The 17,723-nt window shown below is 41.1% G+C and overlaps 1 protein-coding gene across 3 annotated transcripts in view; it reads right to left on the bottom strand.

Moving 5' to 3' along the window:
• MFSD1 (major facilitator superfamily domain containing 1) overlaps positions 1 to 17,723 on the bottom strand; it is a 30,783-nt gene that overhangs the window by 9,227 nt on the left and 3,833 nt on the right. For all 3 annotated transcript variants that reach the window (XM_054039542.1, XM_054039543.1, XM_054039544.1), the window contains exons 3-11: positions 14,514 to 14,626; positions 10,598 to 10,640; positions 9,204 to 9,271; positions 8,199 to 8,307; positions 6,844 to 6,946; positions 5,733 to 5,831; positions 4,338 to 4,449; positions 3,418 to 3,474; positions 2,383 to 2,539 (exon numbers count right to left, since the gene is read on the bottom strand). In XM_054039542.1, coding sequence (XP_053895517.1) covers positions 2,383 to 2,539; positions 3,418 to 3,474; positions 4,338 to 4,449; positions 5,733 to 5,831; positions 6,844 to 6,946; positions 8,199 to 8,307; positions 9,204 to 9,271; positions 10,598 to 10,640; positions 14,514 to 14,626 — 861 coding nt within the window. The remainder of the gene's footprint in view (positions 1 to 2,382; positions 2,540 to 3,417; positions 3,475 to 4,337; positions 4,450 to 5,732; positions 5,832 to 6,843; positions 6,947 to 8,198; positions 8,308 to 9,203; positions 9,272 to 10,597; positions 10,641 to 14,513; positions 14,627 to 17,723) is intronic.

Here is a 17,723-nt window from a genome sequence, read left to right as displayed (position 1 = left end):
TTCTGGGTGAGCTTTGCAGAAGCAGAACCAGCCAGTTAGGGAAAAAAAAATTATGTATATATACACACACACAAAAAAGCCAATTTATTAAAAAACCCACCCACACGCTCAGTGGTTAAATTGTACCAGGTATGATTAGGGATAACCTGGTACCATTGTAGGGATCTTCAACAACTCATGGTGGAAGCTCTGAATTGGAGAATTAATATTAAAAAAAAAAAAAAACCATGGGTTTCTGAACAGTACAATCAAGCACCAATGAAACCTTTACACCAATCGCCACATATGCCATGTTTTACAGGAGGCTTTTAGACTATCTTCATACCAATAAGAAAAGAATTACAAACTCTTCTCTCCTACCACCTGGAAAGCCAGGTGCCTTAGTAAAAGTCCACTGTACAGGCCTTCAGAGGAGTGGACATGTTTTAATGATATCCAAGTTGGATGAAATAGCTTTTTAGCACATAGCAATACTATTTTAAGGCCTGACAGGTATCAAAACAAGTACTGTGTCACACTGGAAAGCAGGAAAACACGCTGCTAGCCCTGATGGGTTGTTAGGTATTGATCTTCAGTCCGTCACTGCTTTAGGACTGACTTTTTTGAGCCTCAAGCAGTACGTCTTGGGAAGGTGGTATGGACAGAAGCTGGGAGTTTTCTGGTTGTCTCTTCACCCACACAGGCCCAAGTCAATAAAATGGGTGCGTGAAGCTATTTAGGGGTTTCAGGTATTTGTACACAACTGCCAGAACAGAAAACAGCCGATCATAGAATTGCAGAACTAGAAGGGACCTCAAGAGGTCATCTAGTCCAGTCCCCTGCACTTGTGGCAGGACTAAATATCTAGACCATTCCTGACAGGTGTTTCTCTAACCTGCTCTTAAAAGTCTCCAATGATGGAGATTCCACAACCTCCCTATGCAATTTATTCCAGTGCTTAACAACCCTGACAGTTAGAAAGATTTTCCTAATGTCTAACCTAAATCTCCCTTGCTGCAATTTAAGCCCATTGCTTCTTGTCCTATCCTCAGAGGTTAAGAAAAACAATTTTTCTTCCTTCTTGTAACAACTTGTTACATACTTGAAAACTTTTGTCCCCTCTCAGTCTTCTCTTTTCCAGACTAAATAAACCCAATTTTTTTTTCCAATCTTCCCTCACAGGTCATGTTCTCTAGACCTTTAATCATTTTTGTTGCTCTTCTCTGGACTCTCTCCAATTTGTCCACATCCTTCCTGAAATGTGGCACCCAGAACTGGACACAATACTCCAGTTGAGGCCTAATCAGCACGGAGTAGAGTGGAAGAATTACTTCTCGTGTCTTGCCTTCAACACTCCTGCCAATACATCCCAGAACGATGTTCACTTTTTTTGCAATAGCATTACATCTAGCCTAGTATCTCATTTACCAGTAGCTAATACCAGAGGAAAATGCAAGTATATTCCAGGGGCAGACTGGGGAAAGCCTCAAACCCTGGGAACTTTTTCCTATAGCCGCCAGCTCAATGCAAGTAGTAGGAGGCTGCTGCAGAACTGCAGTCTTACAACCCACCCTCTGCCCCCTACCAGATTCCAAAGGAGCATAGGAATTACCCTAATGGATCAGACCTGAGATAACAGTTCTAGAATGACCTACCTATAGGGGAAGTGTCCTGCTAACCTCCCACACCCCCAGTGGTTGGCTTGTATCCTGAAGCATAAAGGCTTATAATCTTTATAAAAGTTTGCTTAGCTAATGTAACTGGAGTGCTCATTAGCCAGAAGTGTCTAATCTGGTGTCTAATCCTACTAAGCTGTCTAGGTCTACACTACCGCAGGTGCATCAATCGCAATAGCGTTGATCCGGGGGTCAATTTAGTGGATCTAGTTAAGACCTGCTAAATCGACAGCAGATCGCTCTCCAGTCAACTCCAGTTCTCCACCGGAATGAGATGAGTAAGGTAAGTCAATGGAAGAGCGTCTCCTGTCAACCCAGTGTGATGTAGACACTGCAATAAGTGGACCTAAACTACGTCAACTCCAGCTACGTTATTCATGTAGCTAAAGTAGCATAACTTCGGTCGACTTACCGTGGTAGTGTAGACATAGCCATAACTTCAAGCAGATAATCACATTGTGCAAAATATTCCCTAACTTCACTTTTAATTTCTGTTTCATGTAGCGTTCCCTTGTTCTTGTATTCAAAGAGCGTAAACAGGAGTGCCTGATTAACTTTCTCTATACCATTCATTATTCTCTCTCTCTCATATCTCCATGGTGGTGGACTAGTGGGCACAGTGCCAGCAATATGGTCAAAAGAGCATGATAAATACAATTTATCATATGGCTATCAGATAAGATCACATATGTACACAATTAAAGTCATTATTACTAGTAAGAATTACCATAGCAATCCAAGGGTTCCAGAAAGTAAAGGCCAACATAATGTGAGAAGCAAGGGTTGCCACTACAGCAAACATAACCCAGATAATATTTCTTCCAAGTTTATCCACCAGGAATCCAAAGACAGGGGACATGGGTGCTGATATGATATATACAATGCTACAAAGAAGTGATAAAGAATGTTTGAAAACACATTTATTCTACATTTTAAACCACAAGGCAACTTCTGTCTTTCCATCATGAAGCATCACTATCTATACCACACCAAATTCCCTCTTCACTGTGGAGCCCCCATGCTTGAATTGTTCTGGGACACTTGAGTGCATAACAAATACATCCCCTCTCCAAAAATAAATATCAAAGCAGCATAATTAGTGTCTGGTAGTTGAGGAACAGGGGCAAATTTAGTGTTCACCACCTTGATAATTCAGGGATCAGCCTCAAGAGAAGAAATCTAGCCCACTTGTATTGCAGAAAGGTGATTAGCCATTTGTAGAAGTCAGAAGGGCATCATCCCAGAGACCAAGATGTCTAGGTAGCCAACAGTGTGGTCTACTGGTTAGAACACAGGAATGATTTAGGAGCAATGGATTCTGTTTCTGGCACTAACGGTCACTTGTATGATGTTGAGCAACTCATTCACCCTACCTCACAGATTTGTTATACTTTAGTTCGTTGATTGCCAAGTACTATATAGCTACAAAGCATAATTAGCCTGCTTTAATAAGCTCTGCTTGGGAAAGGAGTGCTTCTCAGTCCATGACTCCTTTAACAGTTGTCACAAGGCAGATCTTTCCTTGTCTAAACAAAGCCCCAGGATCCATTTTTATAGTCTGGACTTTCCACAAAGGAAGGACTGATGCTCCTTGATAAAATAGTCTACCCATGCCCCTGGGAATGCATTAGTCATACAGCACAACACAAATATGTCTGAAGACAAGATTTTTGGGAAAGACTCTCTACTGTCTCCCTAGACTAACATGTGACTGACATGCTCTTACATAAAAGCCTTTAATCAAATAAATTGTCAAGAATACCTGTTAATTGCACTTGCTTCTTGAGAAGAAAATTTGAATTTCTCAATGAAGAAAACCCTAAAGTAAAATCCATAGAGGAGTTTTAGAATTTTTTTACCCATTTAAAATGTTACCATTTTAGCTTAAATTTGAAAGTGAAAATAGGAAAAAAATTCAAATTTACTAAGTTTTTTTTAAAAACAGTTTGACGTAAACATAAAGAATGCATGTTACAGAAAATGAAATCTTCCAGAGAACATAGATACTGCATATAGAATTTCACAAGGTATTTAGGAGATAGATTTCTATAGTAGAAGGTTCTAAAAATGTTTTTTTCTACATCAGAAGTCATCAAAAGCACAACTCACTGGTGGCTAACCTAGTGATGGCACAGCAAGGACCAAGCCTCTGTATTAGACTGGCCAAAGCAGGACCTTTTGGAGATGATGCATAAGCAAAATGGAAAAGCCGGACAACTATCTTAGCTTGGAGAAGTCTGATTGTTAGTGATGCTTAGTCAAATCTCCACTTAACCCAATTCCAAGTTTTGGGTAACAAATGTAACATGCATTACACCAGCTCAACCAATGCTAAAACCTAAAGTGTATTTTTAAGAAAGTGCAACAGATAAGAAAATCCACATCACAACTCTCAAATGGTAAGAGATGGCACAAGCAATGTCACTGAAGAAACATCAAAAGCAGACTAACGGCAGAACTGCTACAAAAACATTTCCTAATGATTTCTTGAAAAATAAAACAGCAATAATTTTTTTATTTTAAATACATCTTTAAAAATGTACATTGTCTCTACAAGGAGTTCTGTCCGTTAACTTTGTGCCAAACTGGTATGGTATGTTAGGAAGTGATGTTTCTGATGCAGCTGTTTATATTTCATTTAAAAAGGAGGGGTGGGGGAAAAAAAAAGAGAGAGACACTTACTTCCCAAGTCCAATGAAAGGAAACACAGCCGCATAATAACAAACACAGATTATAAATATGAGCCACAAGGACAACGAGAAGTCTTTCACATCAGTTAATTTAATCACTTCACCTTCAGAAAGAAAGACAGATATTGGGATCAATGCAAGTTATCTATAGATCATCTTTAAAAAAATTAAACTTAATAAAACTAAATGCATTGTAGAACTGAGCAATCATGTAGTTAGATTTTGTATGATAAATATAATCTCACTATATAATAAATTATGCAAGAGGGAGCGAATGACAAGTTTCAACTAGCATTTTCATTGATCCCATTTTAACGCTATAGAACTGCCAAAACTGAAGACCAAAGTGCAATGTATTCCATGGCAAGCTGGACTTAAATTCTGCAGCACGGTCCCTAGAGTCAGAGACAGTCTGGTTTAGCAGAGTGGAGCATCTGCAATGACTTCTATTTAAATAAAGAAGTTGTCAATTGAAAAGTGAAATTTTGCTGCAACCCCTAACTATGGAGAAGTGATTAAATGTGGGGAGAGAGCAAAACAAATTATTTCCAGTATGCCTCAGATTTTTGTATAGACAACACATCACTACAAATTGTTGGGGGAAGATGTATACTCAGGGCTGCCCGGGGGGAGAGAGGGGGAGACGCAACTGGGGCAATTTGCCCCAGGCCCTGCAGGGGCCCCCACGAGAGAGTTTTTTAGGGCCTCTGGAGCAGGGTCCTTCACTCGCTCCAGGGATCCCGGAAAACTCTTGGGGGGCCTGGGCCCCCGGAGCTTCTTCCGCTCCAGGTCTTCGGCGGCAATTTGGCGGCAGGAGGCCCACCGCCGAAGTGCCCCGAAGACCCGCCGCCGAAGACCCTAGGCCCCTGGAATCCTCTGGGCGGCCCTGTGTATACTGGGTGTAACCTGTGTAAAAGAAAGTTGGACTCTTTACACCTAGAGAGCACAGGAGGCTTTTAAGGTTGCAGGACACATATTAGCTGGATATTTCTATTAATAATAAGCAGTTATTAAATAGCTACGGCTTACATTTATATGGTCTTCATTTCAGCATTAGCCCTGACAGAGTAAAACATAGGACAGTTCATGCCCCTTTTGTAGGCTCTAGAAGAGGACATTGCATCCAGTTTTCACTCATGTTTTCGATCATGACAGCTAGAAGCAGGGTTTATTGTGCAGCAAGGAGAGGATGAGAGGTGGTAAAATCAAAGCACCGGGAGCCTGATATGACTAATGGACAGATAACTGGAATTTAAGTTTAAAGGGTATTTTGTTCTAGAGTGAAAGATATGAATCCAGGTTACATACACACTTCTAAGTAACTGATCTAGTACTATAGATGAACATACTATGCAAATTGAGCGTTTTAACGATTTTTATCACTCACCAGTTTTTCCTTGCTCTTTACAAAGGATTTTTTCGGCTCTCTTGTCCAGATAAGCAAGAATTAGTGCACAGATTAGTGAAAAGATACACGTTACACCACCTGGAAGAAGAGAAGGAGTTCACTGTATAGTAGTAACTCCAGAAAGGACTTAGTTCATGTATGTTTTATCATACACCTCTAAACAGAACAGACCAGTCTAACCATTGCAGTGTTTACTATGACCAAACACCAGCTGCTAGCATTATAAAACTAAGTGGACTAATTCAAAGTCTGAAGAATGTAAAGATATTTTGGCTTACTAAACACTACCTTATACGGACACCACCTCAAAATCTTTTACCTTTTATTTTCAAAAACAAGTGTCGCAAGTACAATTGTGCCTGTATTTGATTACAGATAACTGCACTTTATCTAGAAATATAGTTACGTGACTACACGCACAAAACAGCAGTTACAGGATAGTGAGTGCAATGCATGAGCAATTCTGCACCAAAAGCTAGTTGTACTTGGAATATCAGAAGCAAAGCTCAAGCCCAAATGTAAACAGGAGCAATGTCTTAATGCCCATGGTTTGGTTTTGTGGGGGGGAAGGGAACAAAAACCTCACCCAAGTGGAAATTTTCTCTCTTCAGAGTACAGCTGAATAAACATGTACAAGAACTTTGACATGCTGCCTTTCTGAGGGACAAGGGATGCACATAGTTCAATGGAAGATTAAAAAAAAAAATCCACCCATGATTTCCAAGCATATGCAAGACATGAAAGCCACAATGCATCCCCATAATGAAGACTAACTTTGGTTTCAGTTGCTGGCTATACACAGCCTAATACACCACTAACTGTCAATCAAATGTGGTAACTACCCAGATGTTGACTTTGCTTAAAGTCTTACCTTGCCAGTTATACTGCTACTCTCAGACTGATCTATAGTTTATTTTCAACACTATCAAGCAAATTTTCAGCTGAAGAAAATACAACAACTCACTCATTTAGCTTTTTCTAGTTCATGCATATTCTTTAAAATGTTCAGTGTACGTTGCTTATCTCATGTAGCATTCAGGATTTTCAGACGTGTTATTGATGACTTTTTTAAAAAAAAATATTTACTAACCTATCATGAGTGTAAATCCAAGTGTACTGTGACCTGTAGAGCCCAGTAGATCTTGAACTCTGGAGTATATCCATCCCATGATATTCATATTCACAGTGCTCCCCTAGACAGAAAGGACAGTCATGAAGAATATTGCAGTTTACAATTCTATTATAGTTTTAAAAGGATCAGCTCACGTGAACAGTTTAAGTTTCACCAATTTCCCAATAAATATAAAAGCCATCTAAAAAAGAATAGATCTACAAAATAAGCTTGATTTATGTATCCCAAGGTATAAAATTAAAATTGCAACTAGTACAAGAATTGAATAGGTTCAAGATTACAAAAATAAGAATCCAGTCACATACAAAGTTTCAGAAGAAACCCATATTAGATGTTTCTGCACTAGCAGCAATACCACCATGAAGTCTGTATTATACACTGTAACGACTTATGTGTTCTATGTATGATTTGTTTAACCCATATTTTAAGTAGACTTCAGGAGGACATATCTAACCAGAGCAGAAGATAGTCCTCCCAGAACAAGGGATATTCCAATGCTCTGTTAAGGGAAGGCTGGAAAAGGAAAAAGAAAAAAGGAATTTTTTGCCAGAAGTTGGGAATGGGCAACAGGAGATTGATCACTTTGGGGATTACCTGTTCTGTTCATTCCCTCTGGGGCACCTGGCATTGGCCACTATCGGAAGACAAGATACTGGGCTAGATGGACCTTTGGTCCGACCCAGTATGGCTGTTCTCAATCCTTATTTCCTAGCCCAAACAGGATGAACAGCAGGCCCATCGTTGGATGGCAGGTCAGATATATTTATATAAAGTCCATAAAACACTATTTTAATATTTCTATACTGAACAGTTATGTTGTAGAGTAAGCACAATTAGAAGCTCAGGTCCCAAATCAATTGATGTATACTGCAAATTAAAATTAAAAAAAAAGCGCAAGCAAAACTCAGCCAAGTTGGTGTACACTGCATGGGTAAAGTCTGTTGTACATTTTAAAAATTCACCCTTGAAGGCGGCAGACATTACTGCCATTCCTGTCCTGCCTTTGTAGGCAGTATTAGTTTTCACCAGGGCCTCTTCAGAAGTTTGACAGTTAACACCTCAAGGAACTGCTGTGTCCTGGTGGTTACATCATGCAAACTAATGCACAACATCCACATTGGAGTTTAAAATGCTCTCTTATCAGATTCTTCGTAAATGGAGTTTTGGCAATTTTCCACCAGTGCATCCTGACTTCACCACACAGTTCCCACTTCCAAGGAGTACAAAGTCAAATTTTAAACATATGATTATTTAAATAAACAAACAAATAAATAAATAATAAAAAAATTGCGTTTATAGGTCTTCATACTTACAATTCTGGCCATGCTAAGTTGTAATCCAAACACAAGATTTAATTCCTTGCCTTTAAACCAACTGACAGCATAGGCATTTTGTGCTACTGCTAAGGATTCCCCACCAATTCTAAATGAGGGAAAGAGAAATATATATAAAAATGTTATCTGAACACCTGTTGTGATATAACAATTCAGTACACTGGATTGACTTCAGTTTGTGTAGTGCTGTGTAGGTTCACTTGAATTTTACATGCACACATTCAATGTAACATGAATCATAACCAACAAACGTGTAGGAAAGGCAATGGTTTTGCATTTTGAAGACTATAGCAAAAAAGTGGAAAAGAATAAGCTAAAGTCTATGAAAATGGAATTTGGTTGTGCAAAGAGAGCAATGTGAAGACAGCAGAGGCAAAAGTGAAATAAGTGAGATTGCAGCACCTTCTTAGCTGAGATGGAATAGTGTAAGAGCCAAGGGGTGATGACTAAAGTTAACAGAGCCAGGATTTCACAAAACTAAAGTATGTGTTTATTGTTGCTCATCTACAGTATGTCATGGATTGTCAAATTTTCATACTGTCGATCACACCTTAATAAAGGTATCTTATAGCCCACCTCTTTTCATTTTTGATCCTGCAACACCCCAATTATTTACATGTTAAATTGTATTAAATGCTAAAACACATTACTTTTACAACTGGAGACAAGGAGCACTAGCACCACAGTGCTATTCAGATCTTTACAGATGACTGCTTCGCCTGCTGGTTATGTATGGTTTCGTTATTGTTTAAATTAAGTAAAGACATTAAATACAGCACTGAAACATTAGAAAGTCCTTTCTAATTCTTTAATAAATTTAGGAATGCAATTGCAACCCTTTGCAGACCTCACTGAAGATATATCGAGACCTAAGTATGTAGGCTGTGGGAGCACAACTATGCGAGGCACTTTGCAGAACACAGAAAAAGGTGGTCATGCCTCTAAGTGCATACAATCCGATGTTGACCTTTTACCTAGACTTACCCAAATACAAATCTGCCAGCTTCCATTAGCCAAAAAGCATTAAATAGAGCTCCCATCGCAAAGATCACCTGTAAAATAGTAACATTTAAACAAAAAACAGAACAAATTTTAACAACCCAACTTTAAACTAAAATGATTCTGGAACATCAAATTACACAAATCACATACCACATGAGCTAACAAGCTGTTTTTTGCTTTGTGTTTTTTTTTCCTGAAAGCTAGCAAACATATGGAACTTTGCAATATTTTAATGCTTGATGTGCTGCTAATGAGCATTTAAATACACACATTTGTAAGTATTGACAATACTACCTAGGAAATTTAATCAAATGCCTACTGACGAATATCCAGTTAACTGATGCAAACTGAATTTCTGTTTAAGCATTTAAGTTTAAAAAACTAAAAAGAAAGCAAGTCTCTTTGTAAAAGTATTCTTCATACTAGCTGCTGAAGGCATTCTAAAGTGTGAATGAACATTTGAACCTATGGAAAGGATTTTTTTTTTTTTAAATAAAATTACTAATTATAGTCAGTCCCTGTCACTAATAGGTTATCATGCACAGAATATGGATCAATGCATTACTTAGTTACTATAGTTTCGATCAATATAAACAAGCTAATAAACTTGAAAACTGCTACAAAATCCTTATAAAAATATTGTTTGCAAAGTCTGATTAATTGTACCCAAACCTACAGCAGTTTATGTATATGCAGCATTCCCATAACTAAAAATATAGGAAATATAGAACTGTGAAATAGTTTTTCCTAGCTTAAAAGGAGCTTAATTATTGGCCATGTTATCGGATTACCCCTCCCGGCAGGAAGATGGACACAAGTTACTGCAAGGCCACGTGGGAGGAAGGATGTTTACGGGGCACTGTACTTTACCACTACATAGAGTCAATCAGAACTACTACAAAACAGACGCACCCGATGTGCTCTATGTTTTAAGGCCGTGCAGGTTTCAGGTAGAAGGGAAGAATCAGGACAACTGTTAACAAGGCACATGATTCACTTCAAAAAAATCAAGTACAGGTGAATGCATTAACAATAACCATCCTGGAAAAATGTGGCAACAGCAAGTCTTTATGTAACTCCAGGCCAAAATGGACACTGTATACCATAAATAACTCTGCAATAATAAAGAATCTTAATTTGAACAATATAAGCAGGTATCTTATAAAATACCTCTATGGGTTTCTTAAGGCAATTCCACAATTGTTAATCCTAGCCTGGTTTTTGCCTGAAACCCTCTATCTGAAATGCACAGTTATGGAAGGGTATGATGCATTTTAATTAGCACAGATTAATTATGCTATCTATGCCTTTTGTTCACCAAACCCTTCAACAACAACATGACACAGCCTGTTGTGCCCCCTTTTGTTTGCACTTACTTGTCCAACACAAACAAAGGAGCTGAATATTATGGTGCCCAACCTGTCAATGAAAGTTTGAGATATTTAAAACTTTAAAATAAAGCCAGAGGTATTAGAGTACATTGAAAATATTTAACACTACTACACATTAAAAACAGAAGTGCTTCTGAAGCGTTCTTAGGTTTGGAGATGTAAATCAAACTGCCCAGAAATCTCTTTTCTACCTGTTACTAACCATGTGCCCCAGGATGAGGAAACTGCTATTGCCTATGACCAGCAGAAATGTTATTTGGAAGAGTAAATGTGTTCAGTGTGTGGCTCAGGACTTCTAGCTCTATTTAAGAGAATTTACATCAGAAAGCTCCATATTACATGGACATGCCAGAGCTCTCTCTGGCTAAATATTGCTTATCTGACCATTAGCAGTAAAAAAAAAAAAGTCTGGTACTCTTCATACAAGTTTTCTTTGTGCTAAAGTGATGTATTTGTTATATTCATTGTATTGGAAATACCATACTTCCTTCCCCGAAACTTTAAAATTTAATATGTAAACATATTAAGGGGACTGGACTAGATGATCTCTGGAGGCCCCTTCCAGTCCTATGATTCTTTTATAGTTTACAAACAATACTTGATCCTTTCTTTTGCACTGGTTTGGTGTTCATAGATACACGTCTGAGGTGATAACAGATTTGAGAAACAGGAGTGCATATGTTCTGGTTTTCGAGTACCATGATCAGTTTCCAATTCATTTAAAACCTGTAACTTTAATCTTCATTGTTAGAAGGAAGGCAGTGTAATACATAAAGTGACAACTAGAATACAGTGAAAACATTACAGCATAGGCACTGACTCCATATGTGCTCCAAGGCTAAAGCACAGACTGAAAAAAGTGAGTGGGTGCTTAGCACCCACCAGCAGCCCGCTTCCCTCCCACCCCCTCAGCATCTCCCATCCGCCGGTGGCCCTACTAATCAACTTCTCCCCTTCCCTCCCAGCGCCTCTCGCCTGCCATGATCAGGCAGGGGGAGGAGTGGGGACAGGGCACACACAGAGGAGAGGCAGAACTGGGCAGGAACAGGCAGAGCGGGGGATTGGCCAGTGCCCGGGCCCGGAGGAAACCTCATAGCAAAGGACACACATGCCTCATTTTTATCGTGATTTGGTTAATACTTTTAAAAAAAACTGAAGAAAATGTATTCTTTCCACTTTCCATTTTTATGTTCGAAATGTATTAGCTCCATTCAGCACTTTGTAGTCAAAATCGAATAGTTTGCTCTGTAGTGAGTGCATAACTTAATATTTACTCCAGAGGCTGGAGGAATCAAAGCTCCTATACAGGTTTTTCCACTTCCAGACTCTCATACTATTACATATACAAGAGATTCATATACCCAGCAGTTCAAAAATAGTACTGTGGTGTTTTTTTAAAGTACAGCTGTTAAGACACTATTCCCCTTTAAATAAGCCTGTATTAGATACGTGAATCTATCTGCCTACCCTTGGAACAGTTTCTTAGTAAAAACTTAGTACACAAACCAGACAACTAAAGTTGTGAAATATTTCCTAACAGGATGGATTGATTTAAATCACTGAATTCAAATCATGCTTAAATCAGCAAGCAGGAAACCTTGATTTAAAAATGTTATTCTTGTTTTACATTTGTACTTAGGGTATGTCTACATATAGAGCTGGGGTGTAATTCCCAACCTGAGGAGACATTTGTACTAGCTCTGATCTAGTGTGCTGAGCATAGGTGTGGTAGCGTGAGCTGTGGAAATGGCTAGCCACCCCCCATGTACATGCCTACGGTCTCGGATGGGTACATACTTGGGGAAGCTAGTCCATCCTGCCACTCGCGCCTCCCCAGCCACAATCCATTTCTAAACATGTTAGTTAAATCAGAGCTAACGCAGATGTCTCCCCTTGTGCTGGGAATCACATCCCTAGATTCAAGTGCACACCGTCTATAGTCTAAAGGAAGGTTACACCAAATAATGATAATGAAGCATTAAAACACATTCCTTAGCAACAAATATAACCTTTCCACTAAATTTAGTACTTTGTTAATCTGAAGAATACATTAAATCTATAAACGTTTATTTAAGCAGTTATATAAACTAACATACATTTGTCCAGATTCTTAATTTTTACATTTTTTTATGTTAGAAAATGGCACAACACGTTTCTTATTTGCTAGATTACTGTATTTTACTTACTGTATATACCCGATCATAAGCCAATTCGTTTATAAGCCGACCTCCACAAGATGGATAAGTAAAACTGGAAAATTTTTATGACCCGTTCATAAGCCGACCCTATAGCTCAGGGGTCAGCAAACTTTGGCTCCTGAGGCATCAGGATAAGCCGCTGGTGGGCCGAGATGCTTTGTTTACCTCGAGCGTCCGCGGGCACGGAGGTAAACCTAAGTAAACCTGATGGGCCGGAACAGCAACTGGTGGGGAAATTTGGGGGGGGAGGGAGGGGGAAGAGACAAGCTGGGAATCAGGGGAGTAACCCCTGTGACCACCCCCCACATGACCCCACCCCTAGCCCGGGACCCCCACACTCTCCCCATCCCATCCCTTCACACCTTATCTGGGGAGGATGTCTCTGGCCTGGCTGCAGCTGCTTTGGAGGCTGTGGGGAGAGCAGCGTGGCCAGCAGCGGAGACACTCTGGCCGCACCTCTTCCTTTCTGGCTCTGCTGCCTCTCCTTGCTCCCTCTGTTGGGGGGAGGGGCTGTGTCCCACCTCTCCCTCTCTTTATACCCATTCATAAGCCGACCCCCTTCTCTTGTGCTTCCCTTTTTTACTAAAAAAAATTTGGCTTATGAATGAGTATAGACGGTAGTAATTCTGTCAAGCTGCATTTGGATGGAAATTGGAATTCAGTTAAAAGTGTATTGTAAAATGCATTTTTGTACTTTATGAAGCCACTTTACATGTGCTGATATATAACAAAGTTTCCCAAAACATGTTTTGCATTTAAAACTAAATGTAATTAAGCAGAATAGAAGTATTAGCTGTAGTTCACGAATTGACTGATTGTTTCTGATCACTATGATCCAGAATTTCAAGAGTAAATGTGCTTCGGGAGCTAAGGCACTTTTGAAAAATCCCACTAGGCACCTAAATCTGGCCTTACTTCTCAAAACTAAATCTCATCCTCTCCATAACTAGTTTTTAATCCTAGATTGGATTAGGAAAACAAACTTTCCTGCTTTTTCATCTTCCAGTTAGTTTCTCAACTTTGAATAAAATAGTCCACATGAAGAAAAGTCTCTCCACATTTGCTACTTAAACTGAAACCCAGAAGTAATTAAGGCAAAAGTTTTTCTACACAATAAAAACTGAAAAGTACTTACATTTGGAAAAACAAATACCAGCATTTGCTCCATTGTAATATGAATACTTCATGCAGGACCTGATTTTGGGATTCTTAGAAACCTTGAGTTGACCTCAAAATAAAGATATTTTACCCTGATTCTGTACACAATTTTAAAAAGGTATGCCGCCTTTTAACTCATTAAAATTTGAGGATTACTCAGTGATGCAGCATATTTTTATTTACATAATTGTGCTGTATTAGAGTAAATGTAGGCCTTAACATAAGTTGTCAATTTCAAGTCTCATTTTAAACAGGGTTGTGGGTTTTTTTTTTAAAATACATTTAAGTAAAAAAGACCCTGATTATAAGTCACTTTTTTTTTTTTTTTTTTTTTTAAAGAATCAAAACGTATTATTCACCTTATAGAAAAACATCTGTGAAAGAAACAGATTTTGCAGCTTGTTCAGATTCAAACACTCAAAGAAACTCAGTGAAAGCTAATAGAAGGTCATCTACACTGAAAATGTAGATGAGATTTTTCTGGACGTGCATCTCCCCTTCTAATGACCTGATCCTTAGAAGTGTGACACTGTTGTCATGCTTACCTTATTCCAAATACTCTGTCTATCAGAAAGCCTCCAAAGAAACAGAGAACCACATTGGGCCAGGAATACCAGGCATATAATGCCATGAATGTAGCTGTGTTCACCTTCATATCCTAAGAATATGCAAAATTTACAAAAAGAGTGTCATTTAGCACTATTTTAATTACAGTGACAAGACAGCATCTAATAATTAAAACATTAAAAATGCAGCCTTCCTTTTAAGAGATAAACGGTCATCAGGTGCAGGACCGGCTTTAGGCCAATTCAACCAATTCCCCTGAATCGGGCCCCGCGCCCAAGTCCCGGTACGGCATACTGGCAAGAGCAGTGCACCATACTGGGATGGCCCAGCTTCCCCAGGGGGCAATTTAAAGGGCCCAGGCCCTTTAAATTGCCACCAGAGCCCCTCTGCTGGAGCCCTGGGGGAGGGCTGCGGGGCTCTGGGGGCTATTTAAAAAGTCTGGGGCTCCCACTGCCTCGGCCCTTTAAATAGCCGCTGGAGCCCTGCCGCTTCCCCTGGGCTCCTGCGGCTATTTAAAGGGCTGGGGCGGTAGAAGCAGGGGAGCCCCGGGCCCTTTAAATAAGTCGCCCACGAGCCCCCCGCTATCCCAGGGCTCTGGGGGGGGGCTAAAGGGCTGGGGCTCCAGTTGCCTCTGCTGCACCCCCTGCCCGCACCAGCCCCACACCCCCTGCCCTGCTCGCACCAGCCCTGCACTCCCTGTCCTGCCCGCACCAGCCCCGTGCCCCCTGCCCTGCCCACAGCCAACCCCTGCATCCCCTGCCCACAGCCAACTCCTGCATCCCCTGCCCACAGCCAACTCCTGCTGCACCCTCTGCTCTGTCTCCAGACAACCCCTGCCGCACCCCCCTGCAGCCCTGCCCAAAGCCAGCCAGCCCCATACAACCCCTGCCCACACCAGCCCTGCACCCCCTTCCCTGCCTGCAGCCAGTCCTGCCGCACCCCGTCCTGCTGCACCCCCTGCCCTGTCTCCAGTGAACCACTGCCGCACCCCCCTGCCTGAAGCCAGCCAGTCCCGCACTCCTCTGTCTCCAGCCCTGCCAACCCACGCCGCACCCCCCTGTGGCCCTGCTTGAAGCCAGCCCGCCCCACACACCCGTCTCCAGCCAGCCCCCCACCCCTTGCCCTGCCTGCAGCCAGACCCTACCTCCAGCCAGCCCCTGCCCTGCCTCCAGCCAGCCCCATGTCCACTGGTGCCCTGCAGTTCCCAGGGCAGTAACTCTGCACACCTGCTTCAATGAGGGGGGCAGGGAGCAGCTGGGACCCACACAGGTGCACAACAGGGTGACCAGACAGCAAATGTGAAAAATTGGGACAGGGGGTGGGGGGTAATAGGATCCTATATAAGAAAAAGACCCAAAAATTGGGACTGTCCTTATAAAATCGGAACATCTGGTCACCCTAGCACACCCCTAGAGAGTGGCAGGGACCCACACATGTGAAACGGAGCTCATTAATAACCGATCAACAGCATATATGATGCAATGTACATAATATATAATTTTATTATTTATATAGTTATGGAAAGTAAATAATACATGGAAGAAATGAAAGGGTTTTTTTTTTGTCATCCCTGCCGGGGCCCCGCCAAAAATGTTCAAATTGGGCCACGCACTTCCTAAAGCCGGCCCTGATCAGGTGTTTAGAAATCCAAAGGCAAGTCTTGATAAATCCAATTACCACACGTAAGGAGAAAACTTCCAGGGGCAAAGGGTAAGCCTTGCCTATAAAGCTTCTGTAAAATTTGAATGGGAAGATTTTTAAAAGGCACAAAAGGACACTTAGGCACCCATTAAAAGTCAACGGGAATGTTAGGCCCTTAACTGTCCTTTGTGCCTCCCAAAATCCCCCCAAGTTAGTTTTAAACTGGTTTCTAGCTCTTGGTGTAAAGAAACCATTCCAAATGTGACACAAATGTATCCAATGCAAACAGAGTCTGAAATGAGAGATTTTAACCACCTGAGGTTCAAATTCTAAACCCAGACAGATTGTTCATATGCTGGGGAGCTCATCCAGAAGAAAACAAGGAAAAGAAAAGATAGGAGAGGGGTGGTGGAGAGGATCTCTTCCCGGGAGATACTGTACTCCAGGCTCAGCTAGAAATCCCCAGGTCCTTGCTTTGCCTCCAGAGATGCGCAGAATAGATTCCACCCTGAGCATGGCTCAATGGGATGCAGCAAATGCAAACCTTCTGTATGGGATCCCTGTAGAGACACACAGCTCCCGAATCGCTAGTTCACAGCTGCAGCACACTGCGCCCGTGGCTGCGAGGCCGGAGCGGCCTACACCCCCACGCCTGTGATTAAGAAACTTATTGGCTGACCTAATCATCACCCTCGCTGCTCGCTTTCACGTGCACAAGATATGGGCTTGTTAAGTCATGTTGATGAGTATTGTATGCTCCTCCTATGCGCAAAAATTGAACCACTTCAAGTGTTGTAAACAGAAAAGAAAGATAATAAAAACCCCAGTGAAAAGTCCCTGGGAGGCTTTTTCAGCTACCAAGACCTGGCGCTCTGTCTCCTTCCTTTTTCGTCGCCACAGATCCCCAAATCCTGCCGCCTCCTCATCCCCTGCAGTCTTAGGGCTAGTCTACAGTAGCACGCTATATCAGCACAGCCTGTAGCATGTCTGGTAAAGACACGCTATGCTGACAGGAGAGTGCTCTCCCACTGGCTTAATTACTCTACCTCAACAAGAGACGGAAGCTATGTCAGTGTCTCCCCCCAACTTAAGCACTGTCCACACCAGCACTAGGTCGATGTAACTTGCATCACTTGGAGAAGCGGCTTTTTCACACCCCTGAGCAACGTAAGTTACATTGACTTAAGCAGCAGTGTAGACAAGCCCTTAGATTTGCCCCTAAAACTGCTTTTACATCTACAATTTTTGGAAGATTTCAGTCATACTGCTCCTGCCCACCCCAAACCTTAAGCACAAGTGAAGCCTGGATATAGAGAAGAAGTCTTCTTACTGCTGACGTGCAGAAGAATGGCATCAAGCAACACAAAAGGCAAATACCCTAGAACAGTCAGATGTGAACTGTATTCTTACAGAACGTTAAAAACAAGCTAACCTCCAAGCTGATTTCTATAATCTCTTGAAAAACAACATGGTTCAGTGTTGAAATTAGGGTTAAGATAACACAAGAAATAAGCAAAATTTTGGCAGGTATATAAACAAGTTTAAAT

The sequence above is a fragment of the Malaclemys terrapin genome, chromosome 9 (genome assembly GCF_027887155.1).
Source record: "Malaclemys terrapin pileata isolate rMalTer1 chromosome 9, rMalTer1.hap1, whole genome shotgun sequence".
NCBI lineage: Eukaryota > Metazoa > Chordata > Testudines > Emydidae > Malaclemys > Malaclemys terrapin.
Note: the sequence above shows the minus strand (reverse complement) of the source record. Positions and strands in the feature narration are given on the sequence as shown.